The sequence below is a fragment of the Acanthaster planci genome, linkage group LG03 (genome assembly GCF_054643075.1).
Source record: "Acanthaster planci isolate LZ-2023a linkage group LG03, COTS_SCS, whole genome shotgun sequence".
NCBI lineage: Eukaryota > Metazoa > Echinodermata > Asteroidea > Valvatida > Acanthasteridae > Acanthaster > Acanthaster planci.
The window spans coordinates 7770103-7789088 of NC_141779.1; the positions used below are offsets into that span (position 1 = coordinate 7770103).

General features: G+C 41.8%; 1 protein-coding gene across 2 annotated transcripts in view; it reads left to right on the forward strand.

The window, feature by feature from the left end:
• The window catches only part of LOC110983439 (kielin/chordin-like protein), a 99213-nt gene that overhangs the window by 15954 nt on the left and 64273 nt on the right, over positions 1–18986 (forward strand). For both annotated transcript variants that reach the window (XM_022242696.2, XM_087134210.1), the window contains exons 9-24: positions 469–620; positions 1699–1919; positions 3067–3286; positions 4613–5226; positions 5635–5789; positions 5986–6460; positions 7479–7675; positions 8268–8344; positions 9449–9542; positions 10902–10981; positions 11102–11195; positions 12292–12554; positions 12949–13045; positions 13715–13888; positions 14487–14660; positions 15513–15689. In XM_022242696.2, the coding sequence (XP_022098388.2) occupies positions 469–620; positions 1699–1919; positions 3067–3286; positions 4613–5226; positions 5635–5789; positions 5986–6460; positions 7479–7675; positions 8268–8344; positions 9449–9542; positions 10902–10981; positions 11102–11195; positions 12292–12554; positions 12949–13045; positions 13715–13888; positions 14487–14660; positions 15513–15689 (3264 nt within the window). The remainder of the gene's footprint in view (positions 1–468; positions 621–1698; positions 1920–3066; positions 3287–4612; positions 5227–5634; positions 5790–5985; positions 6461–7478; positions 7676–8267; positions 8345–9448; positions 9543–10901; positions 10982–11101; positions 11196–12291; positions 12555–12948; positions 13046–13714; positions 13889–14486; positions 14661–15512; positions 15690–18986) is intronic.

Genomic DNA, 18986 nt, shown 5'->3' on the forward strand with positions numbered 1-18986 from the left:
TCATATGATTTATCAACAGCCAAGGGTGTCCGCTCTTACTTTTGTAATGATGCTGTGTCACCACGTTCTTGGTATCAAGGGAACATGTAGCGTAGTGGTTGGGGTTGGTACTGTAACTTCTGATTATAGGGGATTGATTCGTATTGTGACCTTGGGCAAGTCACTTTATTCCCACTTTCCTCTCTCCATCTGAGAGTACATATGGGTACCTGTGAGATAGTTGTTACATTTGATTAGCTGTTTGTGCTGAAAATGGCAGCATCATGCTCACGTTCCTCAAAATGCTGAGATGACTGAGTGAAGGGGTTCAGTAGTATTTAGTGCCTTGATCTACCAGAAGTGTCAAGGATTTATGCATTTAAAAATCATTATTATCAGTGGCATTGGTGCATGAGTTTGTCATTTGTAGCATATGAAAGTTTGTTGAAAATCAGGTATGCAAGACGTTTTGTTTTGATACTCATGCAGGTTGTCTGGTGGATGGGAACAGCTTTGCCACTCAGCAAGCATGTGAAGATCACTGCATGGTTGGAGCTTGTTGTTATCGAACATACATGCGTGGATCGGCTGGCCAGGAATACTTGGATTTTACTCAACTCCTTCCTGGGCATAATTGTGAGGTAAGACTGTCCGACATTACATTTTCTTCCGCTGCCATTTTCCTTTCAAGAATTTCAAAAGTGTGAAAAGAAATGTCTTTGGACATGAAAGTTATATTTTAGTCAGGGTAGTTTTTGGTAATGCATTATACGTGTGGCTCTGATAGATTTTGCCTCATTGCCTCATAAACTCAAGGTTGTCACTGTATTTGTTGTTATTTGCATAACACTGTCTATTACTTACTGTATACAGATGGACAGCTAGGACTTGATGGATCAATAGGTCACATTGATGGGTTAACAAGCCCTGAATATTTATTAATAGCTTGCCTTTATACAGCTACATCAGCAATGCTTCAAGTAGATGTAGCTCATGGAAGCCTGTATGGCCACTGTTAGGAGAATGTTAGGTTGACCATTGACCTGCAGTGCAGACTCAAATCTGACCTTCATGTGGGCTCTTAAATACTTACTGAAATTACTCGACAGACATTTCTGCCTATCTTTGGATTGGTCAGACGCTAATTTAACCATTGCCTCCTTATAAATGAAATTGAATCGTAAACTTTCTCATAGTAAAATGACAAGGTACCACAATTACCTTTACAAAGTTGGACCACACAAGTTCTGACCCTTGATGGTCATGCGTTCAAATTTGCGTGATATTTCTCATGTATTTTTTGTAAACTGAGCCAATTTAGCAAACCAATATCTACAATACCCGGCTGTAGCACATGGAGATTTGAAAGTTCCACTCATGCTCAAACTTCATGGACTAGTTGGAGTCTCTGTGTGTGTACAAACACAATGCGCAATGGGAATCACTCACAGTAGGATGAGTATAGATCTCACCATGTATTCACATAATTCACCAGAACATGTTGAAATGGTCTCAATCTTATGGTTACAAGAAATCCCTGCAGCATTTGTACACGTCATCCAGGGTGAAGTGGTTAATAGGTGTTTTAATAGTCATTTCAAAATGACTGCACAAGTTAATTTAGCTGAAAGGACAGAATTTAGCAGTAAAGCTATTGCAGTGATAAACGATCAATGATTTTATCAGTGACCATTTGTTGGACGTATTTTGCACTTACAGACATTAGCCATGGGACAATGTCGCCAGCTGAACATCTTCACCCCATCTGCCAACCAAAGGCATGAGGTCACTGGGTTCCACCCAGGGAGGTTGTGTGATGAAGTATCATGTGACTTGCCTGATGGCTGTGTGTTTATGGATTCTACCTATGCTATTGGGCAGAGTTTCCGGACACATTGTCAGGAGTGTAGGTGCATGCCTGAAGGCAGGCTGAATTGCAGGTTTGTAAATCGTTGGCATTCTGTCAGGAAGCATTGATTTATTGCATACTGTGTGCTGGCAAACAGTGTGTGTAGGTCACCATCATGAACATTCTACAGTGTGCTGGCAAACACTGTGTGTAGGTCACCATCATGAACATTCTACAGTGTGCTGGCAAACACTGTGTGTAGGTCACCATCATGAACATTCTACAGAGCTATTAAATGAAATCCGGGTAGCCTAGTTGATTTCAAGTAAGTTGTTTTGTTTCTGCTCGAGTCCATGTTGTGTGTAGGTAGATCCTGATATATCAGCCTTACATTGGTTTATGTTTTTCTACTTCTTTCCAAATCAATTCTGTGTAGGTTTCAATACAGACTCTATGGTCACTGTCTTTATTGCTGTCAGTACTGACTTTGCCATTGTTGTTGGCCTTGTCAACTATTGCCATCAGCAACATTATCATTGTAATCATGAACTTCAACAAATACAGAGAAGACTATTCCTTCTGATAAACAAATATCTGAAATTTGAAAGTATGCTAAATGTTACAAAGTTTGTTGACCTATTTCTGAAAAATTAACGATCAATATTACCAAATGAAATGTCATTTCTTGGTATATTTCTATTGGTTAGTCATCATACCAAATGTTATGTTAGTCTTTTAAGTGTCAGGTGAAAAATCATGTTGAATTGACACAGAAGACCTGATAGTGTTCATCCTTTCGACCTTCTCTGTTGTTACTTGCTTCCAGCAGATATTGATGTCAGTACTCGTCTCCAGACTTCACCTTCAAGACAAGGCTCTTTACTGACAAATCTTTCAAATTCCCATTGTTCTTGTCCACTGGAATGACATAAGATCTTGTATTTGAAACTTAAAGAGTGTTGTCAATCACGGGGAAGCCTTGTTTTCATTTGTATCCATTGATATTAAAATCATGAAGCTTAGTTTTTGCAACTAAATTTCATGATTTTGTTGGAGCAAGTCTTAGAAGAATTAAGAGGCCTTTAGTTGTTTTGACAAACCAAATCATATTCACAGAAATATTGATATGCCACATCCAAGTGATGCTAAGAAAATCTATTAAATTTGAGAAGTCAATTCTGCATATCTTGCTTAGCAAGTCCAGTCTGAGTGTTTGTTTGCAAATCTGGTACCCCTAGGTGTGTTGAAATGACAGTTCGTAAGGAACTGCGTGACATGACAAGAGATGAGCTGGATCGCTTTCAAGCAGCCGTACAGCAGCTACGCTCGTCTGATCTGGGTAACCCTTGGGAGCAAGCTCGAGATACTTACATGCGGCATGTCATGGAGGCTAACAACATCCCAGCCTACTTGATTTGGCATCGGGTCTTCCTACGCCAGATGGAGAGGCGCTTACAGGTTCAGACTTTTCTCATCAATTTTTCCACAACTAGATAGAATCAGACTTAGGCTTAGTCTGCACTACAGAACCAGTATTTCATTTGGTTAAACCAAGTTATCATTGAATTACTTAAACTATTTGTTTTTATCAATCATGTCACCATGACTGTTGCCACACCTGAGTGGGAAACCATTGAGTTAGAGTTGCTTGTACAAGATTTCTATGGCATCTCTTGTCACATCGTGGTCTTCTCTACATAATGAGGCAATGTCAAGGTGCAATATTTTCTACAATGATTGACCATTGTGGAGTCAGGGGACCAAACACAGTTCAGTTCCTTTAGTTAGACTCTCTGAGTGTTTTCGAATCTTTGTTCTTGACAACACTTGAGTAACACTTGAATGGTGTTCTTGAGCAGGTTATGAACGGGCAGGGGTATGTTAAGACAAAAAAATTCAAAGTGGCCGACAAATCTCAGATTTTGCAATTATTTGAGGACCATTCGGAAGATGAATGTGAAACAGATCAAAATATGGCCCTCATAGCAGCCCTTCTTTCCGGGGGGAAAGGGGCAAGATTTCTTGGGTTTACTGAAAATGTTCATGTAATTCTGGTCATGCAGGAATCAGAATTCAAATATCATGTTTGTCCTTTGACCAGGACCTTTGAATATATTCTGCACAGTCCACCATTTTGTTCTAGCTGCACCTTGCTCAACCCTCCAACAATCGGGGAGTGAAACCAATCAACGAACAACTTCTCGGGTTTGTTTGTCACATTTGAGACCGCTGTTCTCGTGTCGGGTCAACCCGAGTGTTGTCAAGAACAAGGATTCAAAAACGCTTTCCGCAAGTGAACATAGCAAAAGGAACTGTGAAAGAGATAGGGCATGTGTACAAGTCACCTATGTGTGTGCGAGTCCTAAGTGTTACTGTCCTAGAAACTTATTGGAGGTTTATGTCCTTAGGTGCAAAGTGCCTTGAATCTTTTGATTTTGGATAATACGTAAAGGAATTGTATCCAGTTTTGTCAATTCCTGCATGGTTACTGTTTGATCCATCAGTTAAAATACAGTTTCACAAAACCGTTCAGAAGGGCAGTTTTGCAGACAAGAAATGTATCATGTTGGACATTAACTTTGAAAAATAAAGTATTCATTGGTTTTGAGAAGGAACATTCAACACTGTCACCATCTTGCATTGGACAAGTTTCGCTTTTGCATTTGTCTTATGCAAGTGAATGATTTGAATGACTTTTCCTGTTTAGCAAACAAGATCTCATTTTCTTATTTAACGTTTGCCTTTTCCATTTCCAATATCATTTTCGTTTTGTTTACATTGCAGGAGATTGATTGTTCCATTGCTCTGCCTTATTATGATTTCACTACTGATGTGAGTGACCTTTCTAGAGCCATTATCTGGCAGCCCAACTACTTTGGAGGTGATGGCCGAGGATCGTGTGTGGAAGACCACCCATTCCGAGGTGGTTCACCCTGGGAACCGTGCCTAATCCGTAAATTCATTTACTCCATGCGACTGCCATCTAAGATTGACATTGCCATAGCAATGGCATCCAACGACTTTGACACCTTCAGCATGTGCATGCAGACCATCATGGGGCATGTTTTCAACTATATAGGGGGTCACGTAGCCAGCTCAGGGGCACCCTATGACCCTGTTTTTTATGCCCTGCAATCTTACGTTGACATGATCTTCTGGCGTTGGCAGCAAAAGGTAGGCAATGACGGCAACTTTCCGACAGCTATGCTGGATGTACCGCTGGTACCCTTCAACACCAGGCCCAGGGATTTGCTGCGTTCAGAGTCACAGCTTTGTGTGACGTATGTGTTACCAACTGAAGGCAGTCCCTGTAATCATACCTTCTCAGTGTTTGGTTCAGATGGATATGACAGTGAAGGCTACGATAGAAGTGGGTTCAACAGACAGGGCTTTGACAGGTATGCAGAACGTAGTAATTTGGCTAGAATAGGCCTATGTACAGTGACATCACACTTTGTTTCCATATGTATTTTCCTGTGTGCCTACAGTCTACTGTACACCATAGGAAAGTACACATCAACAGAGTGTAATGTCATCAGTGTAGAGGTCTTTTTTCATAAAGGAAACACAAAAATTACAGAGACCATAACTGACTACTTAAAAAAAAATGTGTTTTCAAGGAAATTCTGTGGAATGCTTTAATTCTGATCCCAAATGATATTGCAATCGTGTAAATTCTTCTTCAAGTCCTCTTTTCCGAAGGTTTCTAAGACGAAGGTAAACACAATAAACTGTCAGTTGGCATTTAAAGGAGCCCCAGGTTACACATTGCTGAATTTTATTCAATATGCTTTTTTAAATTCTAGGGCAGGATACAATGTGGAAGGATACAACATTTATAGGGAATATGATGAGCGAGGTTTGTACACGTATGGTCCAGAGAGACGCTACGATTATGAAGGTTATGATCGAAGTGGGCATGACCAGTTTGGATTCAACAAATACGGCTTTGATCGAGATGGTAAGAGTAGCTGTTTAAAGCAGTTTAAGTCAGCATCTGAACACTTAAAAGAAAAAAATCAGTAGATCCTGCATCTTTGATGTTTAAACTTTGTCAGTTTCAAAACTAGAGCAGAGAGGTTTGAATTGCCTCTTGGTAGAAATTGTTAGTCCAAAAGTATCACTCGCCCTTGATCTTCCCCTTATACCAATCACAGGCTTTAACAGGGATGGCTTCAACATTTTTGGCTATAACATCTATGGCTATGATCGCTATGGTTACAATGAGAAAGGCTACAGTGCGCAAGGGTATGACCGCAATGGCTACAGTAACTCTGGCAGCCGTGACACTACGGGACGCTACAATGCCAATGGCTATGATCAGTACTGCCTGGACCGCAATGGCTTGAATGCCCAGGGCTACGATGCCTTTGGTTTCAACATGCAGGGGATGGACAGCTTCAATTGCAACCTCTTCTATGACGGTCCCTTTGTCTTGGTCATCTCGGCGCAGCTGGATGAGCTCCTGTTTCAACAAACCAAGCAGTTTCTGATGGGCGTGACCCACACCTGCCCCCACCCAGGCCAGCTGCCACTGATGTGGTTTGAGCAGACATGGAGTCTTCAACAGAAGCCACTGTCTGGGGGTAGGACCCAGCTAACCAGCTTCCCATCCTCTGTCACATCAAACAGGTACCACAGCTGAGGGAAGGGGATTCTGCCCCACTAAGAACTTGACTGTCCCATGCTGTTCTTTTAACCTGGCATGCATGTAAAGGCACTCCTTATCAGTAAGACTGTGAAGTTTCTATTCAGTCTCATATATGGTTTTGTTGTTACGATCATTTGATGTTCACAGTTCAAGGCCACATGCCTGCTAGTCAACATGCACTGAGCACAGCAGTAGAAAAGTACATGTACACATTGTTGGCTGGCCTTGGAAAAATGGGCACTTTTTCCAGAATGTTTTTTTTTTATTTCCCAAAATTGGTGTCCAAATGACCACAAAGAGTTTTTAAAAACTCCTAAAGGCTCGGCTCACGAATAAATGCACTGCAGCAATATCAGAAAAACGTGGAGGAGGGTGGGGCAGAATCCACCCCCAGCTCTTTTCAACCACCTGTCAAGTTGGCCTATGACACAGGATATATTTTATGCATAGGTTAGGAGGCAAAATCAACAAATGGTTGATAAATTGTTGCTGATCTAACTCGGCCTAAAACGTCAACTTAGAAGTTGAAATCTTGTTCTTGGAGACCATACAAAACCCCTCTCCCTAAGAAAGAGCAGAATGGAAAAAAGGCTTAATTAGCCAAATTGGTACATGTACATGTATTTCAGGTAGGCGAAGTCTAGCCCAAATAAAGCACCTGATGTCATGCCAGCACTTATGAAGTTTAGTGCCTGTGACAACTGTCTTGCTATGTTCTCTAATGACCTATGACATGCTTCATTTTTGAATTCCAATTTGGCGCATTCTTGATGAGGAGCTGTTGTGAAAAAAATTTGTTTGTTCTCAACACTCTGTGACTTGATTTCCATCTGACACTAGGGCTTTTGGAAGAAACAGGAAAATGGTAAAAAATAATCCAGGGATTCCTCAAGTAAGAAACACAAATGAGATTGCTTACAACGAGTGCATGTGATCTGGGATTGATGTCTGCATTACTGTCCTTTTTATCAAGCCATTTGTGTACCTTTCCTTTCCAAGGTTTTGCTTTGACGTGGAGACCTTTTTAGCCAGCTGTGTTTGTGACACTTCCAATGCAGTCTGCCCCGTCAATCCCTGTGACACCCTGTGCTCTTCCCATCCCAACGCAGTCTGCTTCTACAATTTCTGTGGCACCTGTTTGGCCACCTGGTATGAGAATGGCCAAGAAGTCAACTGTGGTCAGAGCCTCAGGGAAGGTATATTTGTTTTTAATACATGCATGAGATATGATAACAAACGTATTTAGCATTTTTTTAATGTTATGTGGACTAAGCTAGCTCCACATAAGGTCATTCCAACTCTGAAAAACAGTTTTAGCGGCAATTGTTGGGGGTATATGAAGCAAACTTAAGAAAAAAGCCAAGGAAACCATCAACAAAAAACAAGCTTAAAGTAGCATTCACAAAAAACCAGATATGTAAAGATACATGCATTACACAGTCAAGCCTACCTGGCAAAGGAATTTAACTTCAGAGAGCACCTGGGTGCTAAATGAAGTTGGTTTAGCATTAGAGGACCCCAGCCAGCATGCCATTTGATAGATTACCATGTGACTAGAGGGATTCCAACATAAATGACACTCAGCTAATAAATTCTCGTACATAGCTGCTTGTTACGTGTATTTTGCCCTTGTTGGCAACTTCCCAGTTTGTCCAAATAAATTTCATGACAGTTTACCATTTTTTTCATTTGTTAAGTTCAAGATAACTGTATCTGAAGTGTAGTGTGACCACTCAACAGTGATATTTTTGTTTTGTTCCTGTTTTGTTTTTGGATTATGTCTGTTAGATTGTTTGAATGGAACCACAACTCATGCAGATGGCTCAACGTGGCAGCCTGACCCATGTACAACTTGTATGTGCAATGTAAGTAGCTTTGTTACCTCTCGTTGAGTGCACTCATGTATGGGCATAAATCTGAGGGGGGTGGGTGGAGGGTATACATCCCCAACACAATTTAATTGGGGGTTGGGGATTGGGGGTTATTAAATAAGCCCCTTCCCCCCCCCCCACATTTTTATGTTGAGAAAAAAATTAAAAAGAATGTTTGGGACTTCCCAACAACCAAAATGTATTCAATAGCACTCAAACGGGAGAAGTATAAGAATAGACCATAAATATACCGTTCTGATAAAAGATTGTGCAGGAATGTTGTACATCATGATGTACATCTGTATCACGAACAGCGCCCCCTGTATAGTGTCATATGGTGTCCCACCCCCACCTCTCCTTCCGCTATTCAAATGTCATGGCCGGCCAAGTCATTTCCCACCCACCCTCTGTGACGGTCATTTGAGCATTGTGCATGTTGAACTCCCCCAGCAAGTTCAGTCAATGACTGGGGGTTGCCATATTTGCATGTTGTAATGTGCTTTCCACCAGTAGAGCTCCATGGGGTCAGGGCTTCATACCTAGCAAGTCACTTCAGCCCCACTTGCATGATGTTTCCTCTCTCCAACCATGAGTACAAGTGGGGACCTGTGATGGTAGAGTGGGTTCTCTTGGTTGATCAGGTAGGTAGGTAGGAGCTCAGCTGGTGTTTAGGAATTTTTGTTGGCCTGGTAAGCATAGATGACATACAATGCACTATTGAGTGTTCTGTTTTCCATCTGCTTTGCCTTGGGAAAACAAAATGCACAACAAATCAGCTTGGAGGCTGGTATTCCATTAGAAGCGGTCAACAGTTGTATAACGTGGCTTTCTCAGAACAGAGCATGAAGCTGTTGTCTTGATGTGGTGGTTTGTTCTGTTGAATGCTGTTGAATGCCAATGACAATTAATGAGTTTTATTTTCAAGTCTGAATATGGTTACTTCATGGGAGTGAAATTTAAATGTCTGTTGATCGCAGTGTCCATAGTAAAGCATAGTGATAATTTAGAGCTTTTTCTTCAGAAACTCCCAGGAATTGCAGTTTAACTGTTGTGATTAAGATCACTGGGTTACGTTCAAACCCATCTCCTTTGTTTCAGAGTGGTTCAGTGAATTGTCGTTTGGATCCATGTCCCGTACTAAGATGTCAGTATCCCGCCACAGTACCAGGCCAGTGCTGCCCTGCCTGTGATGGTAAGAAATTAATTCATTAGTTTGAAATAAGATTCATATCAAATAAAACAAAGAAATGGACCGCGGTGGGATTGGAGCTTGCAACCTCCAGAATTTTTTTACTGCTGCTGTTCTAACTCAAAGCTATCAAGTTTATCACCAACATAGGGCTGGATAGGCTGATATGGAGCTCCCCCCCTCCCATTTAAGCAGAATGCAGTAACATTTGTTTCATTTGATGAGTTATTAACGAATTTGATGAAATGCTTCTTTATACGTTTTTTGTACGTATTACCTAAACGGTATGGATAGATTTTGCATCTTCAATGGAAGGTTCTCACTTATACAACTGTAATAAATGGATTGCGACACTGCTGGTTGCTGTATACTATTGATAGTTTCTTTGAGACCGCTCCTTAGACAGATTGACAGCTAGGATTTGATGGATTTATGGGTTAACAAGCCCTGAATATTTATTAATAGCTTGCCCTTATACAGCTACATCAGCAATGCTTCAAGTAGATGTAGCTCATGGAAGCCTGTATGGCCACTGTTAGGAGAATGTTGGGTTGACTCAAATCTGACCTTGATATGGGCTCTTAAATACCTACTGAAATTACTCAATAGACACTTTAGTGTATCTTTGAATCAGTCAAACACTGATTTAGCCAGCTGTTCTTTGTAGTGAAATTAGAGCACAAACTGTTCTCATTAGCTGGACTTTCATGAAGCTTTGAATAGTTCAGCTGACCAGCAGAATGTTTGGCTGGCCAGGTCTCAATTACCTCAAACCCTACATTGATTTGTCTTCGTAATGGGTGAAGTTGACATCTTGCTTCTAAAAATACCCAGATAAGGGCGTGGTAAAGTTGCCCTGAACGAATGGGTTTGGTAGAATTAAGACTGGACAGTGGCCTCAGTTATTGCTTATTAATGGCAGTTCAATTTGTGTTGTGTGATGCTTCAAGATATCCTTGGGGATAAAGGAGACACATAAAGAAAGCTAAATAACATAAAGGCACACTCCCAAGAGTTTGGTTGATACAGATGAAGATACAAGTGTTTAGTAAAACAGGTTTATTGTCCCAAAGCCACTTGAAGTCACCAGAGAAGTTAGAGGGTTACTGCTAGTGAAACTGAGCATACATGCAATATAAATTTCACAAATCTGATTGTTTCATAATTGTAAGAACTTTATGTTCACAGATGTATAGTCTGGGTGAAGTTGAAGTGCAAAAGCACAGCTTGTTAGCAGTGCCCAACGTGCTCGTGTGTACTTTTGGGATAATAGATCAAAAATGTTTTCTTGTAGTTACCTCTTAGAGTTTTCATGTAGATATGGTCATGAATAATATTGTTTGGTTTCCTTGTACCTTTCAGATTGCCTTATAAGAGGTGTGTTCATCCATAATGGTGGGAGGGTCTTCGATCCTGATCCTTGCTTAATCTGCACTTGTCGGGTAGGTGGTTTTTCTCAGTAATCATTTGACACTGTCGTGATCGAAGTTGCAAGTTCTGCATTGTTTCTGTAGGTCTTGATGATGGTGTGTAGATAGTGATGATGTCTTTTATTCGCACAGAATGGTAACCGAGATTGTCAGCCGGTACCCTGCTCTGCTCCTCGTTGCACACATCCCATACAGTTAGCGGAGGAATGCTGCCCTACTTGTGATGGTAATAGAACAATAAAAAAGAACACCAGTCTCGACAAATCTTTATTTGATAGTCTGTGTGGCCTATTAGAGATAGCCGTATGTGACTTGTAATGACAAAATGAGCGTAAAGTTGCACTCTGCCATTTCCTATTATTACTGTTCAAAGTCAAAAATTGAAGGGGAGGTCAATTTGGGGGTTTTGTAATATTTGGAAAGAGTAAACTTTCTATTTAATTATAATTTTTTTAGCATGACCAGATATTAAACAACAATGGCAGAAACTAAGATGCAAGAGTTGCCAGAATAATGTCACAAGAATATGTTACATGCATACACCATTGGAAAAGCTCTTCTCTGCTGAATTAAAAAATACCAATAACTCAATTATCATACATTCTGACTTAAGGCTCATTTTTTGGAAACAGGTCACATATGGGCAGTGATGCAGCCATGGTCCAGGCAAGCATTAATGATAGATATTACAGTGATGAATTTGTACAAAAGTCATCAGTCATAAATGTTAACAAGTTTAACTTTACAATTTACACTTCCAAGACAAGAAGGTCACCAGTGTACAAAGGTGTAGGACACATTGCACATACGTATACAGCATAGACAGCTCTTGGTTGAGTTTCATTTTAATTTGTATAATATATAATTTTTGTTTTATTTACTCTATTTAACGTAGATAAAGCCCTATCAGTCATAAACTGTTCTCCCTGTATACCTCTAGCATTATTACAGGAAACAAATCTTCCTGTGTGTGAATTTACTGCAATGTTGCCTGTAACCTTCAATACCAGTTGATTATTGTGAGCTTTACTGACACTTTGGTTATACATGTAGCTTTTTGTCATTTGATGCTCATCCCACACATGCACCCCACTCTACATAGTGTACTTGTGTTAAACAAGTTGAATACCAGATAGTATTTGAGTGATGAAACTATGCCAGTCAATATAACCTGGGTGCATGATCATTCTAGACTAGTGAAATTGAAGTATGCTTGCCATGTAACTGATTTTTTTGGCATGTTTTGCACAAGGGATATTCTATCCATTGGAGTCCATGGTGAACATAAGGCCCTAACTTTCCTCTGTATTATCATTTTGTAGGCTGTTTATATGAAGGGGACCAGTTATACAATGGCCAGTCTTTCCAGCTGGATGTGTGTACAATATGCTCCTGTTTGCAAGGTAGCGTGGTCTGCTCTGCTGTTGAGTGTCCTGACCTGACCTGTCAGCCTCAGGCCACTCTGGAGGGTGAATGCTGCCCTCGCTGCACCGATGAGGGTGGATGTGTCTATGAGGACGTGGCATTTAATAGTGGGGATTTCTTTACGCCAATGGCCAATCCATGCCTTAGATGCTCCTGTCTGGTGAGTATAGGATTATTCTAGTTTTGAACTGCGTTAATATTCAAGAAATGATCTTCCTTTCAGAGTTTTAAATGTGAATGTTTTGATGTGTTTGATTTGTTGAACCAGCCAAGTGGTCCATACACACCACACCAAGTGTTAAGATGGAACATGAAATGTTTTGTGGGCTTAGTATCAGAAGGTTACAAGTGTTCATTTTTTACTCATTTAGAAACAATTTAAGTCTGGACATTTTGTGGGTTACCTGAAAATCTTCAAATTGTTATACAGATATTTTGTAAATATGACAGTAGGAAATTATACAAACACCCCAACGCGATCACAAACAGCATTTATTTAGTTATTCTTTGAAGAAATTATAACAGGAACACCATATGCTTCTTTGATTGGACAGGACAGCAAAGTGCGTTGTAATCCCATTGCATGTACCAGGCCTCCATGCGATAACCCAATATTGCTGCTTGGAGCTTGCTGCCCAGAATGCACTGACAGTAAGTACTTTGATCCTGTAAATCTGTGGTTTAAGTTCATTGATTATTTCAACTTTTCATCTCAAATGTCAAGGAAGCTGTACAACACTTGAAGGTTCCTTAATGTGTTTCATCGAAGCGACTTAGTCTACAGCACCAAAATGGCATTCAGGGATGTTTGTCAGTTCTCATTGCTGAAGAGACTGTTGCTTGGAACTTGAGTTGTAATCCAGTCAATCACAAATCAGTCCCAAGTCAAGTTACATCTAAGGACCAGCAATACCTTCATCGTTGTTTATATGAATTGCACATAGTTTGACTTGAAATTTATTGAATTGTGATTGACCAGTGGTGAACTGTGAGGACCTATGACAGTTTTATTCCCAGGGGTGTCATGAATTTATGTGCTTCAAGGCAAAGACTGCTGCCTTTTTCAGCTCTATTGTACTGCATGCAAAACCTGTTGTAGGCACTAACAAGCAGGCAAACGAAACTGTTGCTGTTCCCACAACATGCACATTTTTGTGAGCTCTTGGACAACACTGAACACACAAACCCATGCAGAATTAAAAATTAACAGCTCCCTGACGCAACTACATCCTTGAAAACACTATCCTAAAACCCAAGGACCATTGATGGCATGATCCACTGCCCCCTTGACCTTCACTGGCCACCTCCATCCCCTTTCAGAATGTGTATACAATGGGATCCAGTACAATAATGAGGAGCGTTGGATCTCAGATGATCAGTGTCAGCAGTGCATCTGCCAGGAGCGTGTAGTTACCTGTCGAGACCTACAACCCTGCTTGGCTACCTGCCAGCATGGCTACACACCTCCCAGCCAGTGCTGTCCACTCTGTACAGGTAAAAGTCCCAAAGTTTCATTTTCTAGTAGGATTGATGCATAAGTACATTTTGTGATTGGTAGAAGGTCTTTGATTTAAACTTAGTTTATGTCATTATGTAGGCAGTGGCCGTCTCCCCTTATTAAAATATTTGTACAACTGACACAGAATTCCAATTGAACTTGGAGAAATCTGGAAAAGAAGACGTCATATTGACAGTAAATTAAAATACCTGGACAAAATAGTCAAATTGTTGCCTGGAGAACTGTTCAGAGATGTACACATAATACTACTGCAAAACCTGAACTCAAATTTTCATCAGCATCACTTTTTTGTCTATGTACATGTTCTTTATTCTGACTTTTTACTCCCCAGTCCCCCAAAGCAATGCTGGAGTGTTGGCACCCATGTTCTAGACCTGTTCAAAATGTTGAACTTTTACTTTGCATGGCCAGGCCAATCCAGGCCAATTATTGCTGGACTTACTTTAGACACATCAGTGGAAGACTACAGTGTTCATGATAAGCTGATTAATGTAAAAGTTCAAAGGTATTCTACACCTTTAAACCTAGATTCATGCAATGGCCAATATGAACCTTTTGTACACTTCTGTGCAGATTGCTTTTACGATGAGCGCCGTAGGCCAAACGGTGAGATCTTTACCAGTGAAGATCAGTGCAGCCGCTGCCTTTGCTCATTCGGAACAGTAACGTGTGAGAAATTGCCCTGTGAACCGTTGCCATGTCAACTTAGTGAAGAAATCCCCGGAGAGTGCTGCCCAGTTTGTAGAGGTTGGTGTGTTGTGATTTCTCTGTTGATGACCTTTGTGACCCGCTCTGCAAAAAGGTGTATTAATTCGCGCAATGCAAAAACTTGAAATGGCCAATTTCCATGTGCCGAGGGTGAAAATATTTGAAAATATCTTGAGGCCAATAGCTTGACCAAAAAGCCTCTTTTACTAAGGAAAACCAAGAGAGTGTCTCATTAAGTTTAATGTTTCTATTTGTTATGTTTAAAGGGCATTATGTGCACCAGTGTGAAACTTATCAATATGGACGATTCACAATAGCGTGCCTCCAAGAGTTTGCAATGTGTTGGCCAATCACAGCGTGCGAAATCTGTTGACCCTTTCCATATGCACATTGGGTTGACAGATTTCGCACGTTGTGATTGGCCGACGCATTGCAAACTCTTTTGAGACACACTATTGTGAAACGCTTGTATTAATTTTTTTCTGACAGGTACTTCTTGTTCATATTTGTTTAGTAAAGAAATTTTGTTTCTATTTAGATCCATCTTTTCGCTTTTGTTGGCACTGTTGAATGTTGTCTGAACTGCTCACAGCAATGTTCAAATGTTAGAGTGGTGAGCACGGATTTTACTGGAAATGGGTCCATCGTGGATTTTCTGGCTTTTGAGGTCAAAAATTGTGACCTTATGAAAGTTTTACACACTTAAAAAAAGTGATGAAACTTACAATGGCAAATTGATCCAAGAATGAGAATGAAAGGGAATGCAGAATGAAACCAACACTCTTCCTACAATTGAACCCACAAGTGAATAATCAAATCCATCGGGTACCACAGTTTTCCTGTGGGTCTCACCAAGACAGTTGTCTTGTTCATGTTTGCACTGGTTTGCAGGTTGCATTGATGATACAGGAGAGCGTCATGATCACCAGTCTCACTGGACACCAGTGCGTAATGTCTGCCAAGATTGTTTGTGTCTGGAAGGCCAAATCACCTGTGAAACTATTCAGTGTCAGACACAATGCTCCCATGCCATCATCAGGCCAGAATACTGCTGTCCAATTTGTGATGGTAAGAAAAAAGAAATTACGGTTGTTTTTAGGATTTGGAATAGTTTGAAAGTAGAATGAAAGTAGAAAGCATTTCTTTATACATAAATGTACTCCATGAAAATCAGCACAGGAGTAGTCACAGACTGTGAACAGACAGTGTAACTTGTCTACAAACACGAAGCTATTATACCATGTTAGGCACATTTCCTTGGCAGTCAGCACCATAGGCTGAAATTACTGTTTGGGGAATTGAACATTCTCATGATATAACTAAGAATCAGTGAAAGACATATGCAATGTGAGAGGAGACTGAGAGGGAATGGGGTAACAGTGGGGTCAGGAGAGGGGATGTTGACATATGCAATGTGAGAGGAGACTGAGAGGGAATGGGGTAACGGTGGGGTCAGGAGAGGGGATGTTGACATATGCAATGTGAGAGGAGACTGAGAGGGAATGGGGTAACAGTGGGGTCAGGAGAGGGGATGTTGACATATGCAATGTGAGAGGAGAGTGAGAGGGAATGCGGTAACAGTGGGGTCAGGAGAGGGGATGTTGACATATGCAATGTGAGAGGAGACTGAGAGGGAATGGGGTAACAGTGGGGTCAGGAGAGGGGATGTTGACATATGCAATGTGAGAGGAGACTGAGAGGGAATGGGGTAACAGTGGGGTCAGGAGAGGGGATGTTGACATATGCAATGTGAGAGGAGACTGAGAGGGAATGGGGTAACCGTGGGGTCAGGAGAGGGGATGTTGACATATGCAATGTGAGAGGAGACTGAGAGGGAATGGGGTAACGGTGGGGTCAGGAGAGGGGATGTTGACATATGCAATGTGAGAGGAGACTGAGAGGGAATGGGGTAACCGTGGGGTCAGGAGAGGGGATGTTGACATATGCAATGTGAGAGGAGACTGAGAGGGAATGGGGTAACAGTGGGGTCAGGAGAGGGGATGTTGACATATGCAATGTGAGAGGAGACTGAGAGGGAATGGGGTAACAGTGGGGTCAGGAGAGGGGATGTTGACATATGCAATGTGAGAGGAGACTGAGAGGGAATGGGGGTAACAGTGGGGTCAGGAGAGGGGATGTTGACATATGCAATGTGAGAGGAGACTGAGAGGGAATGGGGGTAACAGTGGGGTCAGGAGAGGGGATGTTGACATATGCAATGTGAGAGGAGACTGAGAGGGAATGGGGTAACAGTGGGGCCAGGAGAGGGGATGTTGACATATGCAATGTGAGAGGAGACTGAGAGGGAATGGGGGTAACAGTGGGGCCAGGAGAGGGGATGTTGACATATGCAATGTGAGAGGAGACTGAGAGGGAATGCGGTAACAGGGGGGTCAGGAGAGGGGGTGTTGACATATGCAATGTGAGAGGAGAGTGAGAGGGAATGCGGGTAACAGTGGGGTCAGGAGAGGGGATGTTGACATATGCAATGTGAGAGGAGACTGAGAGGGAATGGGGGTAACAGTGGGGTCAGGAGAGGGGATGTTGACATATGCAATGTGAGAGGAGACTGAGAGGGAATGCGGTAACAGTGGGGTCAGGAGAGGGGATGTTGACATATGCAATGTGAGAGGAGACTGAGAGGGAATGGGGTAACAGTGGGGCCAGGAGAGGGGATGTTGACATATGCAATGTGAGAGGAGACTGAGAGGGAATGGGGGTAACAGTGGGGTCAGGAGAGGGGATGTTGACATATGCAATGTGAGAGGAGACTGAGAGGGAATGGGGTAACGGTGGGGTCAGGAGAGGGGATGTTGACATATGCAATGTGAGAGGAGACTGAGAGGGAATGGGGTAACAGTGGGGTCAGGAGAGGGGATGTTGACATATGCAATGTGAGAGGAGAGTGAGAGGGAATGCGGTAACAGTGGGGTCAGGAGAGGGGATGTTGACATATGCAATGTGAGAGGAGACTGAGAGGGAATGGGGTAACAGTGGGGTCAGGAGAGGGGATGTTGACATATGCAATGTGAGAGGAGACTGAGAGGGAATGGGGTAACAGTGGGGTCAGGAGAGGGGATGTTGACATATGCAATGTGAGAGGAGACTGAGAGGGAATGGGGTAACAGTGGGGCCAGGAGAGGGGATGTTGACATATGCAATGTGAGAGGAGACTGAGAGGGAATGGGGTAACAGTGGGGTCAGGAGAGGGGATGTTGACATATGCAATGTGAGAGGAGACTGAGAGGGAATGGGGTAACAGTGGGGTCAGGAGAGGGGATGTTGACACGCAGGCTGTCAGGAGACAGAATAGGAGATGGAACATAGACTTCTGCAGTCATGCTGGGTGCAAGTCTGGGTTTATTCAACAGTGTCACCTGAAATGCCAAACCTGCACAGTCTTTACAAAGATCCTTCAAGTGGTGGCAAACAATAGCTAGCTCTGGTTCACCAAGAATAAACATTGGAAATCGAATGCGTTACAGGTATACACAGTCACTCACAAGTTAGGCCCAAATATACTGAACAATAAACTTCCGTACGGAAATCGTGCCGATGTACATGTACATACTAAGGTGTGCGAGCCCACTAAAGTCAACAGTACAAGAGTTTGCACAACTGACAAAGTCACCATAAAGAGCACTGAAGTTCATGGTTGTTTCGTAAAAAGACAGTGATTTGCGTTTGTGATAAACACCACTAGTATTACATTTGTTCTTCCACAAACACCAATCTATGTTGGACTCAACTTAGTACACTAAAGTTACATTCAGTGTAACCCAGCAAATCCATATAAAAAATGTGGATATATCCTGACTATGAATGTGAGTGAGAGTTAACGATACGGTGCTACCACAGTGTACATGAAAAATTATGAATATGTAGTCCATATGGGTGATACCATAAGCATCATAAGGAGGAACAAATACCTGGACTGCACTTACTTAAAACAAGAGGAGTTCCCACCAAATTGAGACAAAGATATGTGAATGTGTAGTTGAGATGAGGTATGACATGCCATGTAATGACATATCTGAATGGGACCTTCTTTTCTGTGGAGTTTCATATATACGATATTCCCACTCCATTAGGGGTGCACCCCTAAAAATAAATATCATATGACTCTTTTAATGACTCCTTGGCTCGGTGCATTTGTGCTCTGTTTATCATTATGGAGTTAGACAGTGAGTCTGTGTGGCCACATGCATGCTGTCAGATGTTCACACACAGGAGAAAATTTATCAGACTTTCAATATTGGGTTGATTAGAATGTGCAGTCTGTAAATGGAACAAAGGCTGGTGTCAGAATGGCCACACATTGTCCCTGCCAAACTTTAAATCTCCAGTCAGTCAATTTCAGATGTA